This window comes from Hemicordylus capensis, chromosome 3 (assembly GCF_027244095.1).
Source record: "Hemicordylus capensis ecotype Gifberg chromosome 3, rHemCap1.1.pri, whole genome shotgun sequence".
Classification (NCBI taxonomy): Eukaryota; Metazoa; Chordata; class Lepidosauria; order Squamata; family Cordylidae; genus Hemicordylus; species Hemicordylus capensis.
In genome coordinates, this window is record NC_069659.1 from 32,915,487 (window position 1) to 32,932,531 (window position 17,045).

A 17,045-nucleotide genomic window follows, 5' to 3' on the forward strand; every position below is an offset into this window, starting at 1 on the left:
TCATTGCTGTCGTAATCGAGTCCATCCACCTTGGTGCTGGATTACAACTCCCATATCTATAATCCATATCTGGATTACAACTCCCAATCCTGTTGTTGGATTACAACTCCCATAACCTCCAGCCACAATGGCAGATGCCATTGTGGCTGGGGAATGATGGGAGCTGTAGTATGGGGACCCAAAGCTGGGAACCCCAGCAAACAAAAAAATCACCAGTACCCGAACCACGCAAAACTTTATCAGCACTTTACGCAAGTACAAAAATACACATTTATTTGGGAACATATACAATAGCAAAATTTTATCAAGATATATTATACAATCTCAAAGCATTTTAAAAGAGAATGCATTACTTTCAATATATTATAATAAAGATGATTTCAACCGTAGATAATAAAATTACATAAGTTCTGCTTGCAATGCCAACAATAAGAAAATATAATGCCATTGGACAGCATTATTGTTAAGAAACTATTCACAATGGGGAAAAGAAAAGAAAAAAACCTTTAACACCCAAATGGAGCACAACAAGTGACACACACAAAACTTGGAACTGTAAATTACAGAAGGTTCAGGATTTATGCTTCATTTAAAACTTTCTTCATCTTTTGCTGCAAGAGGAAAAGGACTGGAACTATTGAGCAGATGCCTCATAAAACATATAAAAACATTAAGCTTCTTTCCTTGGAGGACAATGAAATGGACCATCAGCTTCAAAAATAGCAATACGATACCATAGCTATGGAGCCAAGCTGACCTCACACACTACATCCAAACCACAATGGACACAAAACATAGATTTACAAGGTATAGAACATAGAAGGAGTAGTTCAGAGAAACACTATATGGCAAACGTACACGCAAGTGTTTGCTAGCGTTGCAGAATCAAGCGTTTCTCTTAAGGTTTTGATGTGGCCATCCCAAATACCAGGAAACATCTTTGAAATGGCAATATTAAATCTGGGGAAAGTCATTCTGATAATTCCTCAAAAAGCACAAGTTCCATTAAGTCCCTGATGAGAGTATGTTCGTCCCACCCTCCCAGGATATTAAACCAAGCAAACTAAAAGTTGAGCTAAAATAAAATCCCTTGACACTGGCTGATCTCAAACATAAGATTCCTCTGTGAAAAACTTTTGGTCAAGCTCCTCAAACTTGGGGTCAATGCACAACTTTTTTAGCCACTCCATTTTATTGGCATCCGTACCTTTCTCTGATTTTGGGAAACAATTTTTCAAACTGGACTGAAAGGAAAGTTCATCCTCGGCTTTGGTGGGTTTCAAAGAGACATGCAAGTCTCTTTCAGAGTCAACGTCAGCAAATCGGCTTGACAAAGATTTATCATTCTTGGAATCTGCTCCTTGCTGGGCTCTGACCTCTGTGGAAATTGCAGATTCATTTAAGTTTTCCTTGGCGACATGTTGACATTCAGCAATGAAGACAGCATCTGGCTCAGCTTTATGTTCGGCACTTGGATTAGGACTGGAAGGCTGTCTTTTATGAGAACGAAAACACGAAGAACTTTCCTCCTCTTCCTCTTCCTTGCTTTGCTCGGCCAAAAGTTCTAAGGCCTTTAGCTGCTTATCCTTGACTTCCATTGGACAAAAGGGAAGGCTGATGAGCTGCCCAGTGGCTCCCTGAGAAAACTCACCCTCCTGCTCTGGTGATACAGCACCAACACTTTCTGTTACACCAGAGTGGCTTACCCCTTGCTGTTGCCCTTGACTTAAGTTACTCTCGGATGCATCCGAAGGAAAGATTTGCGATTCCAAGGTTATTTTAACAGAACTGTTCTTCTTCTCTCCCTGCTTGGATGCCCTTTCCCTTTTTCGGAGAGTCCAATTCTTCATGGTGGAAGCTCCACTTTTCAACCAGGTGCTGGGATGGAGAGTGACATGGCTTTTGTGAGGAGGCCACTCAAGGCTCTCTTTCCTAACACTGACTGAGTTGCTGCTATGGCTGCTGGTAGCTTGGCTAGGAAAAGAGCCCACTCCAGATCCAGGGTGGATACCTGAGAAAGGGTTAGAATCAGGGGAAATGTCTCCATATTTCCTCTGAAGGTGAAAAGCACAATCCAAAGGAGAGGAGGTCTCTGTGGGAGTAAACACAGAGTAGTCCGAAAACTGTGAGAAAGCACTATCTAAAGAGCTCATCGAAGACCCTGAAGGTGAAGTGCCAGGAGAGGAGAGGCTAGAACAGCTAGTCCTTGAGCAAATGTTCAACCTAAGAGGAGGAGGTGGCAGAAGGTGGTTAGAAACATCTTTCTTTTCACTGCCATGGCTCTCAGAGCGATCCTTGCCCATGTCTATCCCCATCACCAAACTCTGGTTGATAAGCTTTTGGCCTTCCACCTGCAGCGAACGAAGCTGCTTGAGATAGTCTTCATCCATGTGGGACAGAACTGCATCGCAGCTGGCTTTGCGCATGGCGCTTTCGTGGAACCCGCTCAGTGGAGTAAACTTGGATGCAAGGAGGCCAATTGTGGGCTCTGAGCAGCGCCGGTGTCTCCGCGAGCTTTTGATGACATCCGAGATGGCTGTTGATGAGTAGCCGGACGTGATGGAGCACAAGGACTCGTTCTCTGAGTGCTCCTGTGCCGGGGATTGGTGATGGAAGCCAGCAGAAATGGATACTGGCTGAGATTTGGCAGGTAATTTGATCTGAGGGCATTCAGTTTCAGGTGGGTCCAAATCACAGTCACTCAGGGTTAAAACAGAGTCCCTACTCCTGTTCTCTTGACCTCGTTTTTTGATTAGGTTGTTAAATGAGGAGTCTGCACAGTCATTCAGCTCATTTTCCAAACTGTCATAGGAGGAGTCGTTCAGATGAAAGGAAGAGAGGTCTGTAAGTGGATGAAATGTGTATTAGCATATCTTGAAGGATCACCTTTCTAATCAAAACCCACACTGCTTAATATCACCACCTCCTCTTTATTTCTGGCTGTGTAAGTGTCCTGCATGCTTTCCCGGTCTTGATCTAAATTTACTCATTCTACAACAAGCCTGTAAGATAGGGTTCAGTTGAGAGACAACAGCCCTATTCAGAATTATGGTGTACAGCTGTCTGTACACTCATGCATGTTTTTGTGTAAATGTGTTCCTTTTAAAAGCGAACCTGGGTTCAGGCCCCTCAAATACATGCTGCAGATAGTAAGTGTACTGCTATACCTGTGTTCAACATAACGTGTGAATAGTTGTACCTATGAACAGATCTGTTTCTGTGTACATTGTTCACTCATACAAGTGTTGAGTATAACATGTGAATAGGGTTAATGACTTGCTTAAAGCCACTGAGGATACTCCCAACATCTTATTTTTTCAAGAGGTAGCTACCTGGGGATGAGGGTGGTATGGGGATATGGAGGGTCTAATCCTCATCCCTGTGTTATGGCCCCTATTCAAATTGCCCTCTTCAAAGCTGCAGTTAGCGTCAGAGGAGAAAACAATTTTGTGCCCATATGATTTCCCCTCTGCAGCTAATAGCAGCTTCAAAGGGGGTGGGGTTCAGTGAGGGATCTGGTGTGGAAGTAAAGGGCTAAGATCCCCTAGCCCAGTGCTGCAGCCACATCCAAATTCGTTCCTCCCACTCAGTGGTTGCTTTTTGGGAAAAGATGCAGAGAATGCCAATCATCTTGCATTTGGCTTCATGGGATTTAATTCTAGGAGTCCCATATTTAGACCACACTTCACTGCACCAAGACAATGTGACACGTTGCAATCCCCATGGAGATGGCACATAGACAGCACCTTCCCACAGAACCTAAAATCCAGGACCATCCGCACCCCCACTTTCTTTCCTTTCATTTTTTTACCTGAACCATCTTCTCTGTTGTCATTTTTGGGCACTAGGTCTACAAAGATGGAAGTGATCTCTTCTCCAAATATCCTGCAGCAATTTTCAATTAGAAACTGTACAAGGACAGAGACCTGCAACCAACAAGGATATTGAGATTTATTTCAAAGGCACTGGGAGTGGGAGAAGTTGACCGAGAGATTAAGATACATTTGTAACTACATAAGCCCTTTACAAAGCTCCGTCTTCGGCCTTGCTGGGCTGGTCCAGCACACCATGGAGTCCTTTACCCCTCTCTTTTGCACATTCACTGGATTTAGACAGCATGTCATTTTTAATTCTGCTGCTCTGTGTTGTGAAAGAATGTTCAGTTATGCAAATGCTTCCTTTAGAAAGTGGCCTTTCTACGTAGGATAACATATATTAATAACATGCACTTTTACAAGCAAATGAGCCTTCCTGCTAGTCCCTGCTGTTTCCTTGGCACGGGAACAGGCTCTTTCCACAGCGCCTTCCTCTCCTGCTCAGCACCAGAACATTTCCCCAGCCTGCCTCCTGTCAGCTGTGCACAATCCCATTTCTGAGCCAGTTCTTTTCCTCCCCCCAAGATCCTCCCAGTGCAACCTGTTTGTTCTAGGCTGCCTCCCAAGATAGCACTGGAATTTCAAAATGCACTGCAAGGGTTGTTGACCACATAGAAAGAGGAGGAGATCTCTGTTGTTCTCAACTTCATAGCATCTAGTCAAAATCTTGTCCATGTATGCCTTCACATTAAACACAAAATTAATTACTATTATGGCATAATGGAGTACAGGGCAGGCATGGGCAACCTTGGCCCTCCAGCTGTTGTTGAACTACAACTCCCATCATCCCCAGTCACAATAAATTGTGGTTGAGGATAACAGGAGTCGTAGTCCAACAAGATCTGGAAGGCCAAGGTCCGCCCACCCCTGTTATAGGGACTATCACTGGTTTAAATCCAGTTGATACATTTAACAGGATAACATGGTCAAGTATTTTTTGTTTAAATCACTTCAGACAAAAAGTCACACATCTAAGTACTTGTCCAAGGAGCTATTCCACATTTCAGGCACTACCAGACCAAAAGCTCTGCCTCTCATACCCACTCACTGCACATCCATCAGTACATCCATTTGTGCCACCCCAGGATCAGGCAATAGCAATGAGACAAAAGCTGAGTGTTATTCTGCATAATGGCACCCCAGCCCATATCTCTGGATGACCTCACCCAATATTTGAATACTAGTCCAAGGAGGCTAGTCCACATTTCAGGTACCACCACCGAAAAGGTTCTGCCTTTTATACCCACTCACCACCAGTGCATCTGAGCCTTTGCAGGAACAGGTGATGGAAACAAGAGAGCCCTGTGCCACCTGCATATTAATGGCACCCCAGTCGATATCTTTTGATGACCATCTCCCAACTGTTCCATGAAGATGCCGCAGGGCAGGGCTGCACAATTTTAGCCTTGCAGATATTTCTGGACTACAACTACCACCATTCCCAGCCACAGTGGCCAATAATCACAAATTATGAGAGTTGTAGTCAAACATCTGCAAGAGGGCTGAAGTTGGGCAGCCCTGCTGTAAAGGATATGGAACAGTATGGAGCCCTGCAACCCCCAGTAACAACAGAAGGGCTTCTTGGATGTGCCGAGAAAAGAGGCAAGAGAGAAAGCATGAGTGAATTGTACTTCCTCTCCCCAGGCTGCTGGGTCTTGTTCAAATAGGGATGACACACCTTCTATCCCTGTCCTGGGAGAACAAGCATCCTCCCACTTTGGACAAAACTCAAAAGCATGGGGAGAGGAAGCACGGGCCACTCCTGCCTCCTCTTTTGTCACTTCCTTGGCATATCCTGAAGGGGCTCTAAATGAAGAGACATCCCTGATCGCCACCATTATTATTACACAGCAATATCCACGTACAGTACATGGTATGACAACAAATGAGAGGGCAGATCCCTGTCCTGAGGGGTTTACAATCCATATTAAAACTTCTAGATTGCAAAGCTGTGGGGTTGCTTACCTTCTTTGTGAATTCACCTTCAGTCCCAGGGCTTGCGGGAGCTGGAGGCCAGAGCAGACTGGGTGCGATGCAGACCGCTAAATTAAAGGCGGTCATCTGGTTGTCTTCAGACTGCTTTTCTATGCTGTACAATACTCCAAAGAGGTAACGCAAGAGCACCACGTTGGCTCTGGGGAGTTGTTCCAGTAGCCTACAAACACAAAAGCCATTCCTTTAACACAAGACCGTGCTTGCTAAAAATGAGCCTCAAGGCTTCCTCTCCACAGTCTGCCCTCTTAGTTCAGGCATGCTGGGGCCCATTTCAGGGTCAGGGGAAGTTTCCCCAGTAAACAAAATATCCCCCTATTCTATATTTAACATCTAGACTTGCAGCCTCAATCCACTTTTTGGCAAGTAATGAGCGTACCAGCGAAAAGGGGACCAAACCGGAGTGCTTAATTAGGTAATCAATCAAAATATATAAATGCGAAGTTTAAGAGTGTGATGGTAATGGAGATTTTTCAGGCCTCATTTCACAGTCCTACTGCCCCCTGCCCGGGCTATTTTATTCTGGATGTGGCACTGGAAGTAACACAAATAATTCTACCTGTGGATACTTTTTATCTTCTCTTCATGGTTCCCTTCATCCATTAAGGAGACCCACTGATCACAAAGCTGGGATGAAAAAATACTGCCAGGGATATTTCGAAGGAAATCCTTAATGAGAGTGAACAAATACACAGGCAATTATTTACTGGGAAATTAAACCTATGCATGAAAGCCTGGGACTCCCAAGCTTGGGTTCTCAGATGTTGTTGGACTACAACTGCCACCATCCCTAGTTACAATGGCCAAAGGCTGAGGATGAAGGGACTTGTAATCCAACAAAAAGTCATTGAACTGGCACAAAATGACCCCAAAATCTGCATGTTTCTCTTATAGGATGACCCACCAGTCCATTATTAAATAATTTTGATCTTCCGGTCTGAACATTTTCTGACTATATGGATGCATCTGAACTGAGTAAGTACAATGGCTGGTTTGGTTGGAGACTAAAAAACTCCACCCCTGTAGTATACTATTAAACAGTAACCAACCAGCATGGTATAACTAAGTTTTATCATTTTATGAGTTTATAATGGTTAGCTGTCCTGAATGTCCCACTTGAGATGGAAGGGCGGGCTATAAAATGTTTTAGTAAATAGGGATGGACCTGAACTGGGAAGACTGGGGTTCAAATCCCCACTCAGTCATGACACACAGAGAGAATTTGTTTACCTTAAACACAGAAGCTGTCACAAATATAGATTCGCAGAGTAAGTGCACGTCAGCCCCTGAGTCAAGCTTCTCCCTCAACTCTCTGCAGGATTTTGCATTTGCTGAACGTCTGAAAATACCCCGAGTGAAAGGCCCCTCTTGGTAGAGAAAGAAAAGCATATCCTGCAAAAGAATATGTAAACATATACCAGCACCGTCGGGGAGCTGTACCTTAGAGACAGGGCACCCCTGCTTTGCACACACGGAAGATCCCCTGTAGAGCTAAGAATGCAGTGGGGGGGAAATTGCATATTTTGATGGTCCATGTCCCAAGTATGTGAAGAGCTAGCCTGTCAGAGCAATGGTTACTAGCCTAGCATTCTGCCCAATAGCCTAGCTTTTGTTTCCTACACCATTTGCATGGAGGAGCTTTAAACATGACAGTAAGTCAAGTTAAAAAAACAAACAAACATCACCGATGTGAATTTGGACCCTATCCATGTTTTCTTAAGGACCAACCCAGCAACCATTCCCATGAAATTAAAAAGCAGCACCCCAGACTGTTGCTTCCTGGGAGACCAATATCTAGTGATTGAAAGCACAATGAATGGTTATTTAGCAATGGAGGTACTGTTTCATCTCAACAGAAGGACCTTTGACTGGATGGCAGAAAGGGGAAGCAGGAGGAGAATGTACTGTCATTAAGACTGAACTATTATTACTGTAAGCTGACTATAAAAGCTTTTGGCTCTATTGACAATCTGAGCTTTTGGGTAGGATCTCTTGATGCTCAGCTGTACAAACTTGTCAAAGAGGAACTTTGTTTGAAATGTCTTCTGTATTTTTTTTATTTATTTTACAAACAGGGTTTCCACTCCCACACCACCTGTGCACTTCACCTGTTTACTACCTATATTGGCTGACATGAGCAAAATTACTCAGAGTAGTCCAACTGAAATTGAAAGAACACGTTAGCAATGCCTAACAAGCCCTTTTAATTTCAATGGAACTACTCTGAGTAGTTTTCCTCATGTCGGCCATTGCACTGTTAGTTTTGAGATTTCCATTTTCTTTTTGAACGGGACTATTGCTCAGTATTCATGTATGGAATGGAATGGAATCTTTATTTTGGCCATTGACCAGACAAAAATAGAACACAACAGATAAGTAGTCGCCTCCAGCAATCATGATTCTGCCAATACTTTCTTACAAAACACCATTTACATATAGTGCAGTCGACACTCAGGGTTTTACCAATTGCTTCCTTACACAGCTTGCAGTGTAGCAAAGTTTTGCCACCTTGGTGGAAACATTAATATCACTGTCAGACAAAAGGAGACACACATAAAAGGCCGATGGCCTACCTGGGAATCGAGACAAAATAGGTGACAAAAGTGCTAGCTGAATATCTCTATAAACAGTGAAGCAACATATGGTCAATTGTCTCAACTGTGTCTGACTGACACGGGCAAAACCGTTGAGCAAAAGGAACACCAAGATAGCGGCCCTCTAAGAGAACTGAGGGCAGCGCATTCAAGAGTGCCAGTATTCATGTACTTCATGGCCATTCAACACGTGGGCTGACATATTGAAACAAACTACCCAAAGTAGCCTCAATGACATTGAAACAAGTTAAGAAAATCTTAACTTGTCTTTTTAATTTCAATGAGACTACTTTCCCTCAGTATGTCAGCCGTGGAAATGGAAAGTAGATAAATGAATATCTACAAACTGCCCTGAGCCACTTTAGGAAGGGCAGTATATCTATCAATAGAACATCTTCATTGTCTTATGAACATGCATGTCACTGCAGCAGGATCTGCAGGAGGCACACTTCTTTGGGTATAGAAAGTAGGCCCCACGTTGCCTTATAAGCAAACTGGGCAAGCACACACTTAACAATCATGCAGTTGCCCTAAACATCTAATCTGGCCATCAGTCTAATGTTAGTCATCAGCACTGGAACTTATGGGACGTACCAAAACTGGCTTGGGGAGGTTGTCATTCTCACAGATGGCTGGAAGCGAAAGGCCGAAAAGCTTCCCTGGCGCAAGAGATGTTGGAGATGGCGGTGTGTTGTCCAGCGGAGCACCCGTTCCCCGCCAGAAGGCCCAGTTGATTATTGATCTTTTCCTTTTAAGGGGCTTTTGGCTTAACTCTGAGGAGAGAGAGAGAGAGAGATCTTTATCAGGGGTGTGTGTGTGTGTGTGTGTGTGTGTGTGTGTGTGTGACCTCCTTTGTTTATTTAGTGGTTGTTATATTTCTGGAAAAGGAAAAGGAAGTTTTAACAACACAATTAGCTCATATAACAGGTTCCACCTTCTCCCTCTGGCATAGTGCACATGCCTGTGTGAAGAACGCAAGGACTTAAGAGGACTTTTCAGGGAGCTTGTTTCATGATAGGCTGCAACTATCTGCTTGGGGAGGATTTTGAAAAATCCAGCCTGCTGCCTTTTTTCGCATATAGATTCTTCCTGTATTAAGAATCCAATCCATTTTATCATCACATACACACATTGTTATTGTTTCATAAGAAGGAACACCTGCCTCCAGCAGTACAGTCTACAAGGAACTGGCAAAACACAAAGCTCACTTAAGAGTCTTCCTGGCCCATAAGTCTGAGGCGAAGCATACGAGTTTTGGGAAGGACAAAAAATGGAACCAGTGTCACAAAGTGGTTCAGCAATTTGGTTGTGACCTGGGTGGCCCAAGGATTAAACTCTTGCTCAGACATAACACACACTGGGTGATCTTGGACCAGTCACCAAAGCTTTTCACATGATCGGTGTGAAGAGCTTTAGGCGGGTCTGCGGGGAGAATGGATTTTCCCGACCTTCCCTGCAGACGATCTCTCACCTTCCCCTGAACGGATGGATCGCCCACCCAGATGAGTGGCGGCTCTCCTGCAGGCTGCCCGTTGCCCTGCAGTTCCAGGGGCCGGATGCAGGGAAGCACTGCTGCATGGCACCCCACCCCCTGGAGCCCCAGTAATGCACCGCATGAGTGCATGGTGCATTACTGGAAGCCCCCTCCCTATCTGAGTGTATCCGCTGCGGCTGCAAAGCCATGGCAGACACACAGTCACCTAGCCCAGTTTTTGGGCGCACTCATGCCCAAAACCTGGGTTACGTGGTGGGCTACTTAAGAGGGCTTGCTGCCGTGCCACTGCCTGGAGCCACACTGCTCTCGGCAGTTCTCACGAGCAGCAAAAACGAGGCTGGGCTTCCCTAGCCCGGTCTTTGCTGCTCGCAAGAATAGCTTCACTATCTCTTGGCCTAATCTACCTTGAAGTATTAATGTGAGGATAAAATGAGGTAACCTCCAGGTATAACACCGAAAGCTTCTTAGAAGTAGGGAAGGATACAAATGTTTATTATCAAGCATGATAACTACGTAAGCCATATGGCCAGTACTGAAAACATGAAATAACCATACTTTCTGTTGGGGGTAATTACTTATATAGCAGAGTATTAAAGCAGAAGTTAACAGAGTCTCAGGGGCAACAGCTTGTAAATGGTAAGCATGGAAATTCATGTGTTAAACGAATTTACTTTATTCAGAAGTCCATAATGACAGGAAAGACCTATATCTAACCACTGGCTACATGATGGTCAGAGAGAGAGAGAGAGACCTATAGAAGCATGGTGCTCAGAGAGAGCGAGAGCTAGAAGCATTCTGGGAAGGAGGAGGAGGAGGAGGAGGAAGTCTCAGGAAGTTCCTAAGTACATTCTATCAGTAGAGGAGTCATAGAGGCAGAGATAAACAGGAAAGAGAAGAAGTCCCTAACGATCTCTCTCTACTTCCAATGCCCCTAGTGGTCATTAGGGTTACTGGCGCAGAAGGTCTATGCCATCTGGATCTGGATCTCCAACACTTCCCCCCTGCCTCAACTTTCCGCCCCTTCTTCTATTGTATTCTTCTTTGAGACATGGAACCATCTTTTCATTTTGTGTACAGCTCCAGGCCTACATGTGGCACTATACACATTAACAGTAATTATTGTTATGGTACTAGACCCGCTGGTACACCTATATCGGGCAGCAGTGATATAGGAAGATGCTGAAAGGCATCATTTTATACTGTGTGGGAGATGGCAGTGGTAAACCCCTCCTGTGGTTCTGTGGTTGCCAGGGCTCTGTGGTCGCCAGGAGTCGAAACTGACTCGATAGCACACTTTACTTTACCAGACCTAAAATAGAATTACGCTTAAACTGGAAATGCGAAAACCGTCAAGCTCTTGAATTCAAATTGCAATCCAGTCTTTGAGCTTTAAAACTCAGATGCTTTGGCAACATCCAGTCTTTGCTTCACGTTTGCCAGGCACCTCCAAGTCTGCAATGTTGATCCAATGGCAGACAACGAAGAACTAAGGAGGAAAGGTGGGAGCAGAGCCAAAGGGGGGAGGAGTTACCACCCAAACTAACAGCAGGACTACAGCTTTACAAGGTTCCCGAACTGCATCTACACTTGTGCAAAGAGCCTAATGGTGTGAGTCACAGAGACCACAAAGAAGAACATGTTGTTAGTTTCAAAAAGAGTTTTTCAGTAATGTATGTTTGGGAGTGGAGGTGGAGAGAAAACCCACAGTCTTAATCTGTTTCCATCTGGCTACTTGTATCTTCCTCACAGCTAGCCAATTCCAGCAATTGTGAGCCACAACAACCAAGTATCAGGGAATCATAACTTGTCTCAAGAGCATTATATAGAGAAGGGAGGTTTCTTAGCTGGGAGGAAGTCACTGAAAATGCCCTTGCTATCTGAACCTGATGCACAGAAGGCACCTTTGTATGGTTTTCTTAACAGGACCTCATCTTCCTTTGCCTCACTGTACTTCCCAGAACATACTGATTGCTGTATTCGTTTTGCCACCCTTTCTTGCTGCTGAGATGTCACAGGAGAACTGCTCAGATTTTCCCAATATATAATCGGATCAACATTCACATTAGAATTAACAAATGGTTCCAAAATGGACGTGCACTATGCATACGCAATCCAGCTCTGCTTACTAAGTCAACTGGCCAAGTTATAGAGATACTAAAGTATGGTTGGCTGAAGCTACTGAACACATAACCAATATTTTAAATTGAGCCTGAAGACCGCAGGGACCTACTACAGATGAGAAGGTAAAAATGTGCTATCATCATAATAGGGATAACATTTATCTAACAAGCTGTGATCCAGATGCCACTAGGCACATAATTTTGTATTTTGTTGGAGGCCTCAGGAACCCTATTTAGTCCTTTCTAGGCCATGGGTTATTTTGTGAAGTAACTGAACACTGGTCAGTTGTATGGGATCCAAAAGGCTTTCCTCAAGATAGCACTTCAGTTTCAGACAAACGGGCATTTTCCTAGTATTGGAAATAAAATACTACTACTATTTTTTTTAATTAATTTGACAGCCAAAAAAAGGGGGGGGGGGAGGAAGAAAAAAATACAAAGAGTAATACTCAGGATTTCAACAAAAACAAGACATCAGTAATAACCTTATAACATACTGAAAAATATCTCAGATCATCAGAGGAATGTGATTTGTTTTGCCAATATATGATAAACTGATCCCAATTCACAATAGCAATAGCAATAGCACTTACATTTATATACCGCTTTATAGCCAGAGCTCTCTAAGCGGTTTACAATGATTTAGCATATTGCCCCCAACATTCTGGGTACTCATTTTACCGACCTCGGAAGGATGGAAGGCTGAGTCAACCTTGAGCCCCTGGTCAGGATCGAACTTGTAACCTTCTGGTTACAGGGCAGCAGTTTTACCACTGTGCCACCAGGGGCTCAAGGAAACTATTGAAATTCTGTTTTCCTTCCTTGACTCTTACATAATTTAATTTTTACTTTACAGCACATTATACAATTTATCTTCCCATTCCACAACATATGGGACAGAAGTATTCTCCAATATCTCACATGGCATATACAAGCTGGCATAATCATATAAGAAATTATTTTCTAAAAACTGGGACATCTTTTGTATAATTCAATCGGAATAATAAAGGATCTAAATTTAATTGCTCTTGCATAATTTATTCTATCCAGGGGTGCTTTCTATCAGCTCCGGCTGATATGCCAGCTGCGCCCGTTTCTTGAGATCAATGACCTCAAAACAGTGGTACATTTGTTGGTAACCTGCAGACTGGACTTCTGTAATGCACTCTACGTGGGGCTGCCTTTGTACGTAGTCCGGAAACTTCCGTTGGTTCAGAATGCGGCAGCCAGGTTGGTCTCTGGGTCATCTCGGAGAGAACACATTACTCCTTTGTTGATGGAGTTACACTGGCTGCCAATAGGTTTCCGGGCAAAATACAAAGTGCTAGTCATAACTTATAAAGCCCTAAACGGCTTAGGCCCTGGGTATTTAAGAGAGCGTCTTCTTCGCTATGAGCCCCACTGGCCGCTGAGGTCACTTGAGGAGGTCCATCTCCAGTTGCCACCAACTCGTTTGGTGGCTACACAGAGACGGGACCTTCTCGGCTGCTGCCCCGAGATTGTGGAATGTGCTCCCTGCTGAGATACGATCCTCCCCATCTCTGGCAATTTTCAGAAAACACCTGAAAACACATCTCTTCAACCAGGCTTTCTCAGCTTTTTAAAACTTGTTTTTAAATTGTTCTGATTATTTAATTGTTGTTTTATGATGTTTTTAATTGTTAATCATTGTTTTATGCTTATAATTTTTGTTTAATTATTAATTGATTTTAATGGTGTTTTAATGTAAACCGCCCTGAGCCTTTTGGAAGGGCGGTATAAAAGTTTTAATAATAAATAAATAATAAATAAATAATATCTTATCTCTGATCTGACTCCAGTATTTTCTAGCATTGCTACAGATCCGCCACATGGAAATAACTTCCAGTTTTTACCTTACATTTCCAACATATGTTATTTAAAGTCCCATACATTTTAACTGGCTAGTATTAAGTGTCATTAAGCAATCTTGTCATAACCTTTTAACACCACATTTGTACATAAAGAAAAAGTGGATGAAATCCAGACTAATGCTGTGCTGGTGCCAGAGGTGATTTTTGTCAATCTGCCCTTCTCTCTGAAGTCCACTGTGCCTGCCAAAAATGTGTCCCTGAGAACTGCTCAGCCTCCTGGGACATATTTTTGGCAGGGACAATGACCTTTTCAGAAGAAAGGGGAGATGGATGAAAATCACTCCTCCCTGTTAGGATCAGCACATCATTAGTCTGGATGTCAACCAGTATTACTTATTTTCTAGATATATTCCCAAATATCAAAAGTAACTGATATGACACATTGACTCTAAATTATCATATAAGTTTAACTTGTTCTTCACAACAAAACATCAATACATTTTATAAAACTTTTGAGATAACTTCTTTCTTCCATACACAACCAACCTTTTGAATTCTGAAATCTCTGAATATAACCACTTTTTAAAAGTTTCTCTTACATAGGAACATAGGAAGCTGCCATATACTGAGTCAGACCATTCATCTATCTAGCTCAGTATTGTCTACACAAACTGGCAGCGGCTTCTCCAAGGTTGCAGGCAGGAATCTCTCTCAGCCCTATCTTGGAGATGCCAGGGAGGGAACTTGGAAATTCCCCAAAGCGGCTCCATCCCCTGAGGGGAATATCTTACAGTGCTCACAAGTGGTCTCCCATTCAAATGCAACCAGTGTGGACCCTGCTTGGCTAAGGGGACAAGTCATGCTTGCTACTACAAGACCAGCTCTCCTCTCCCTTAGAGAGGACACATTCCCATAAATATTTATATTAAGGCAAAGTGTCAATATTCACCAATTTTTTCCTAAGTCCAAAAACAATTACTGTTCAGCAGATCCAAATAACTATACAAATTCCTTCAAAATATTCTGTTATGAAAATGCAATTCCTCTTCCCAGTGGTGCCTCAGTTATGTAGAATGTGATTAAACAAGAGCAACGAGCACACATCAGACAGTGCCCATGACATGACTGGTTATGATCATTCAAATTTCTTCTCCCAATTCCAGAGCTTTTAAAACATTCTTTAAAATTACTTTCAAAAATTATTTAGAGACTGAGTCCTCCCATGTTACAGTATTTGAGTTAACTTGTGCTTTTGGTTTCTTTTTATAGTTAGTTTTCAATGCCATGCAATACACATGTCTGCAGTTTTAAAAAACAGAAGAGAAAAAAGAGAGAAGAGACAGAGGCAATCATGATATACAGCTGTCCTGCCCATTAGGGGGAGATGGATATTATGCTGCTACCGCTGGATTGGGGCTAGAGCAAATACCATGCAAAGATTTTAGACAAATGCACTCTTAGTTGGAAGTAAGTCCCATTGAACTCAATGGGACTGGCTTTTGAGAAAATATATGTAGAAAATGGCCAATGCCCTATATGTGTGTGTGTCTGTCTGTTTTAAAACGCTTTATGATTTCTTCATAGCACAATCTATTATGAAATATCTCAAACACGTAAAAGGTTTATTTGAAAATAAAACTATTATTTGGCCATTTGAAGGCTTTTCCTGCCCATTTTTTTAAAAAAACCAAAATAAATAAATAAATTCTGGAGTATTTTTCCAGTTAGCAAGATTTGATGAGACCAGTTTATTATGCTCCACTGCCTTTTAACAGATGGTTACATGAGTACTTGGATGCCGAACAATTTGAAGTGATAAAATATATCACATGTAACGTTAGCAATGTCAAGACAGAAGACCTCTTTGAGAAATGAGTGCTGTGGACATTTATTTGTTTATCAACAAGTAGAGAAAACCCCCTAAGGTGCCTTTTACAGTGAACTGTTTGTATGTATTTTTGTAGCCAAGTTTTGGCCTGGCCAGTTGACACTTTCTAAACAAACAGAGCCAGAGTGTGTCTGCACAGGAATACATTTCCATTTTGCAATCATTCTGTCAATTGAATTCCTATACAAACATCTATCATGCTCCTGGTGCATTCTGGGAAAGCCTGGGCAGCTGTCCTGTGGCATCTCAGCAGGGGGAAAGGATGTCCAGAGTCATTAAAAAAAGTAACTTCAAAAATGTTATATGCCATAAAGGAAGGCAAGCTCCCTTTATGAAAGCCACGCAAAGACACATCTGCACCACACGCTGGTTTTTAATCACTTGTTATATTCTACTCTTACGTGGAGCTATCAGTTGTCTTGCACTGAAGTTTCTGTTCAGATCGACTTCACTGGTGTACCTATAACTGAATGGATATATTCTAAGAGCATGAGTTACCCTGGGCCCCCAGAGGAGAGGGGTCACTGAGGCTTGTTCACCTGTTGTCTCTGCCACCTTGGCTGACCCCCACTGACCTGCCACCTCTAACCCACACTCCTCACTCATCTGCCACCTCTACAGCAGCCCCACTAAGTCTGTAGTGGCCATGAGCCATGGCTGGCTTGCTAAGGTTTGCCAGCCGTGGCATGTTATAATGATGTCATACCCCAGCGCTGGGCTGTGATGTCATTACACTGTGCCATGGTTGGCAAAACTTAGCAAGCCGGCCACAGCTTAAGACTACTGCAGGTTTAGTGGAGCTGCCATGGAGGCAGGAGGTGAACGGGGGGCAGGGCCTGGGGAGCGAGAGGTGACAGGTCAGTGGGGCTTGGCAAGGTGGCAGGAAAGTGGAGGAGTGGCAGCGGTAGCGTGCAACATTTTCTGAACATGGGCTCTCTCCAATGTAGCTATGCCACTGATCTACTTAGCATCAGCAACAGCATCAAGTGCTATCAGACCATACACTGGGTTCTGCTCCACAAACTCTAGCATGGTGCCTTCCAAGAAGAAGGCAGAGAGGGCTTTGGAGCATGTTTAATCCTCTCACAAAGCAACAATCCCGTGTGTTTCATGTGAATAATGAAATTATTTTAAAGCAGGGATTCTAAAACTTCTAGCCATCATAGTTTCACAGAAAATACAGATCATATGAGTACACAGTATATACCAAGGAATGCTTCCTTACATAGCATGAAGAAGCCACAAGAAG

The 17,045-nt window shown here is 43.2% G+C and overlaps 1 protein-coding gene across 16 annotated transcripts in view; it reads right to left on the reverse strand.

Annotated features, from left to right (window-relative positions):
• Positions 1-256: 256 nt before the first annotated feature.
• Positions 257-17,045, reverse strand: part of ARHGAP20 (Rho GTPase activating protein 20) — a 112,203-nt gene continuing 95,414 nt past the window's right edge. For all 16 annotated transcript variants that reach the window (XM_053305201.1, XM_053305211.1, XM_053305209.1 and 13 more), the window contains 6 exons: positions 9,056-9,234; positions 7,098-7,259; positions 6,427-6,536; positions 5,841-6,030; positions 3,812-3,926; positions 257-2,842 (listed from right to left, as the gene is read on the reverse strand). In XM_053305201.1, the coding sequence (XP_053161176.1) occupies positions 1,107-2,842; positions 3,812-3,926; positions 5,841-6,030; positions 6,427-6,536; positions 7,098-7,259; positions 9,056-9,234 (2,492 nt within the window). In that variant the 3' untranslated portion in view covers positions 257-1,106. The remainder of the gene's footprint in view (positions 2,843-3,811; positions 3,927-5,840; positions 6,031-6,426; positions 6,537-7,097; positions 7,260-9,055; positions 9,235-17,045) is intronic.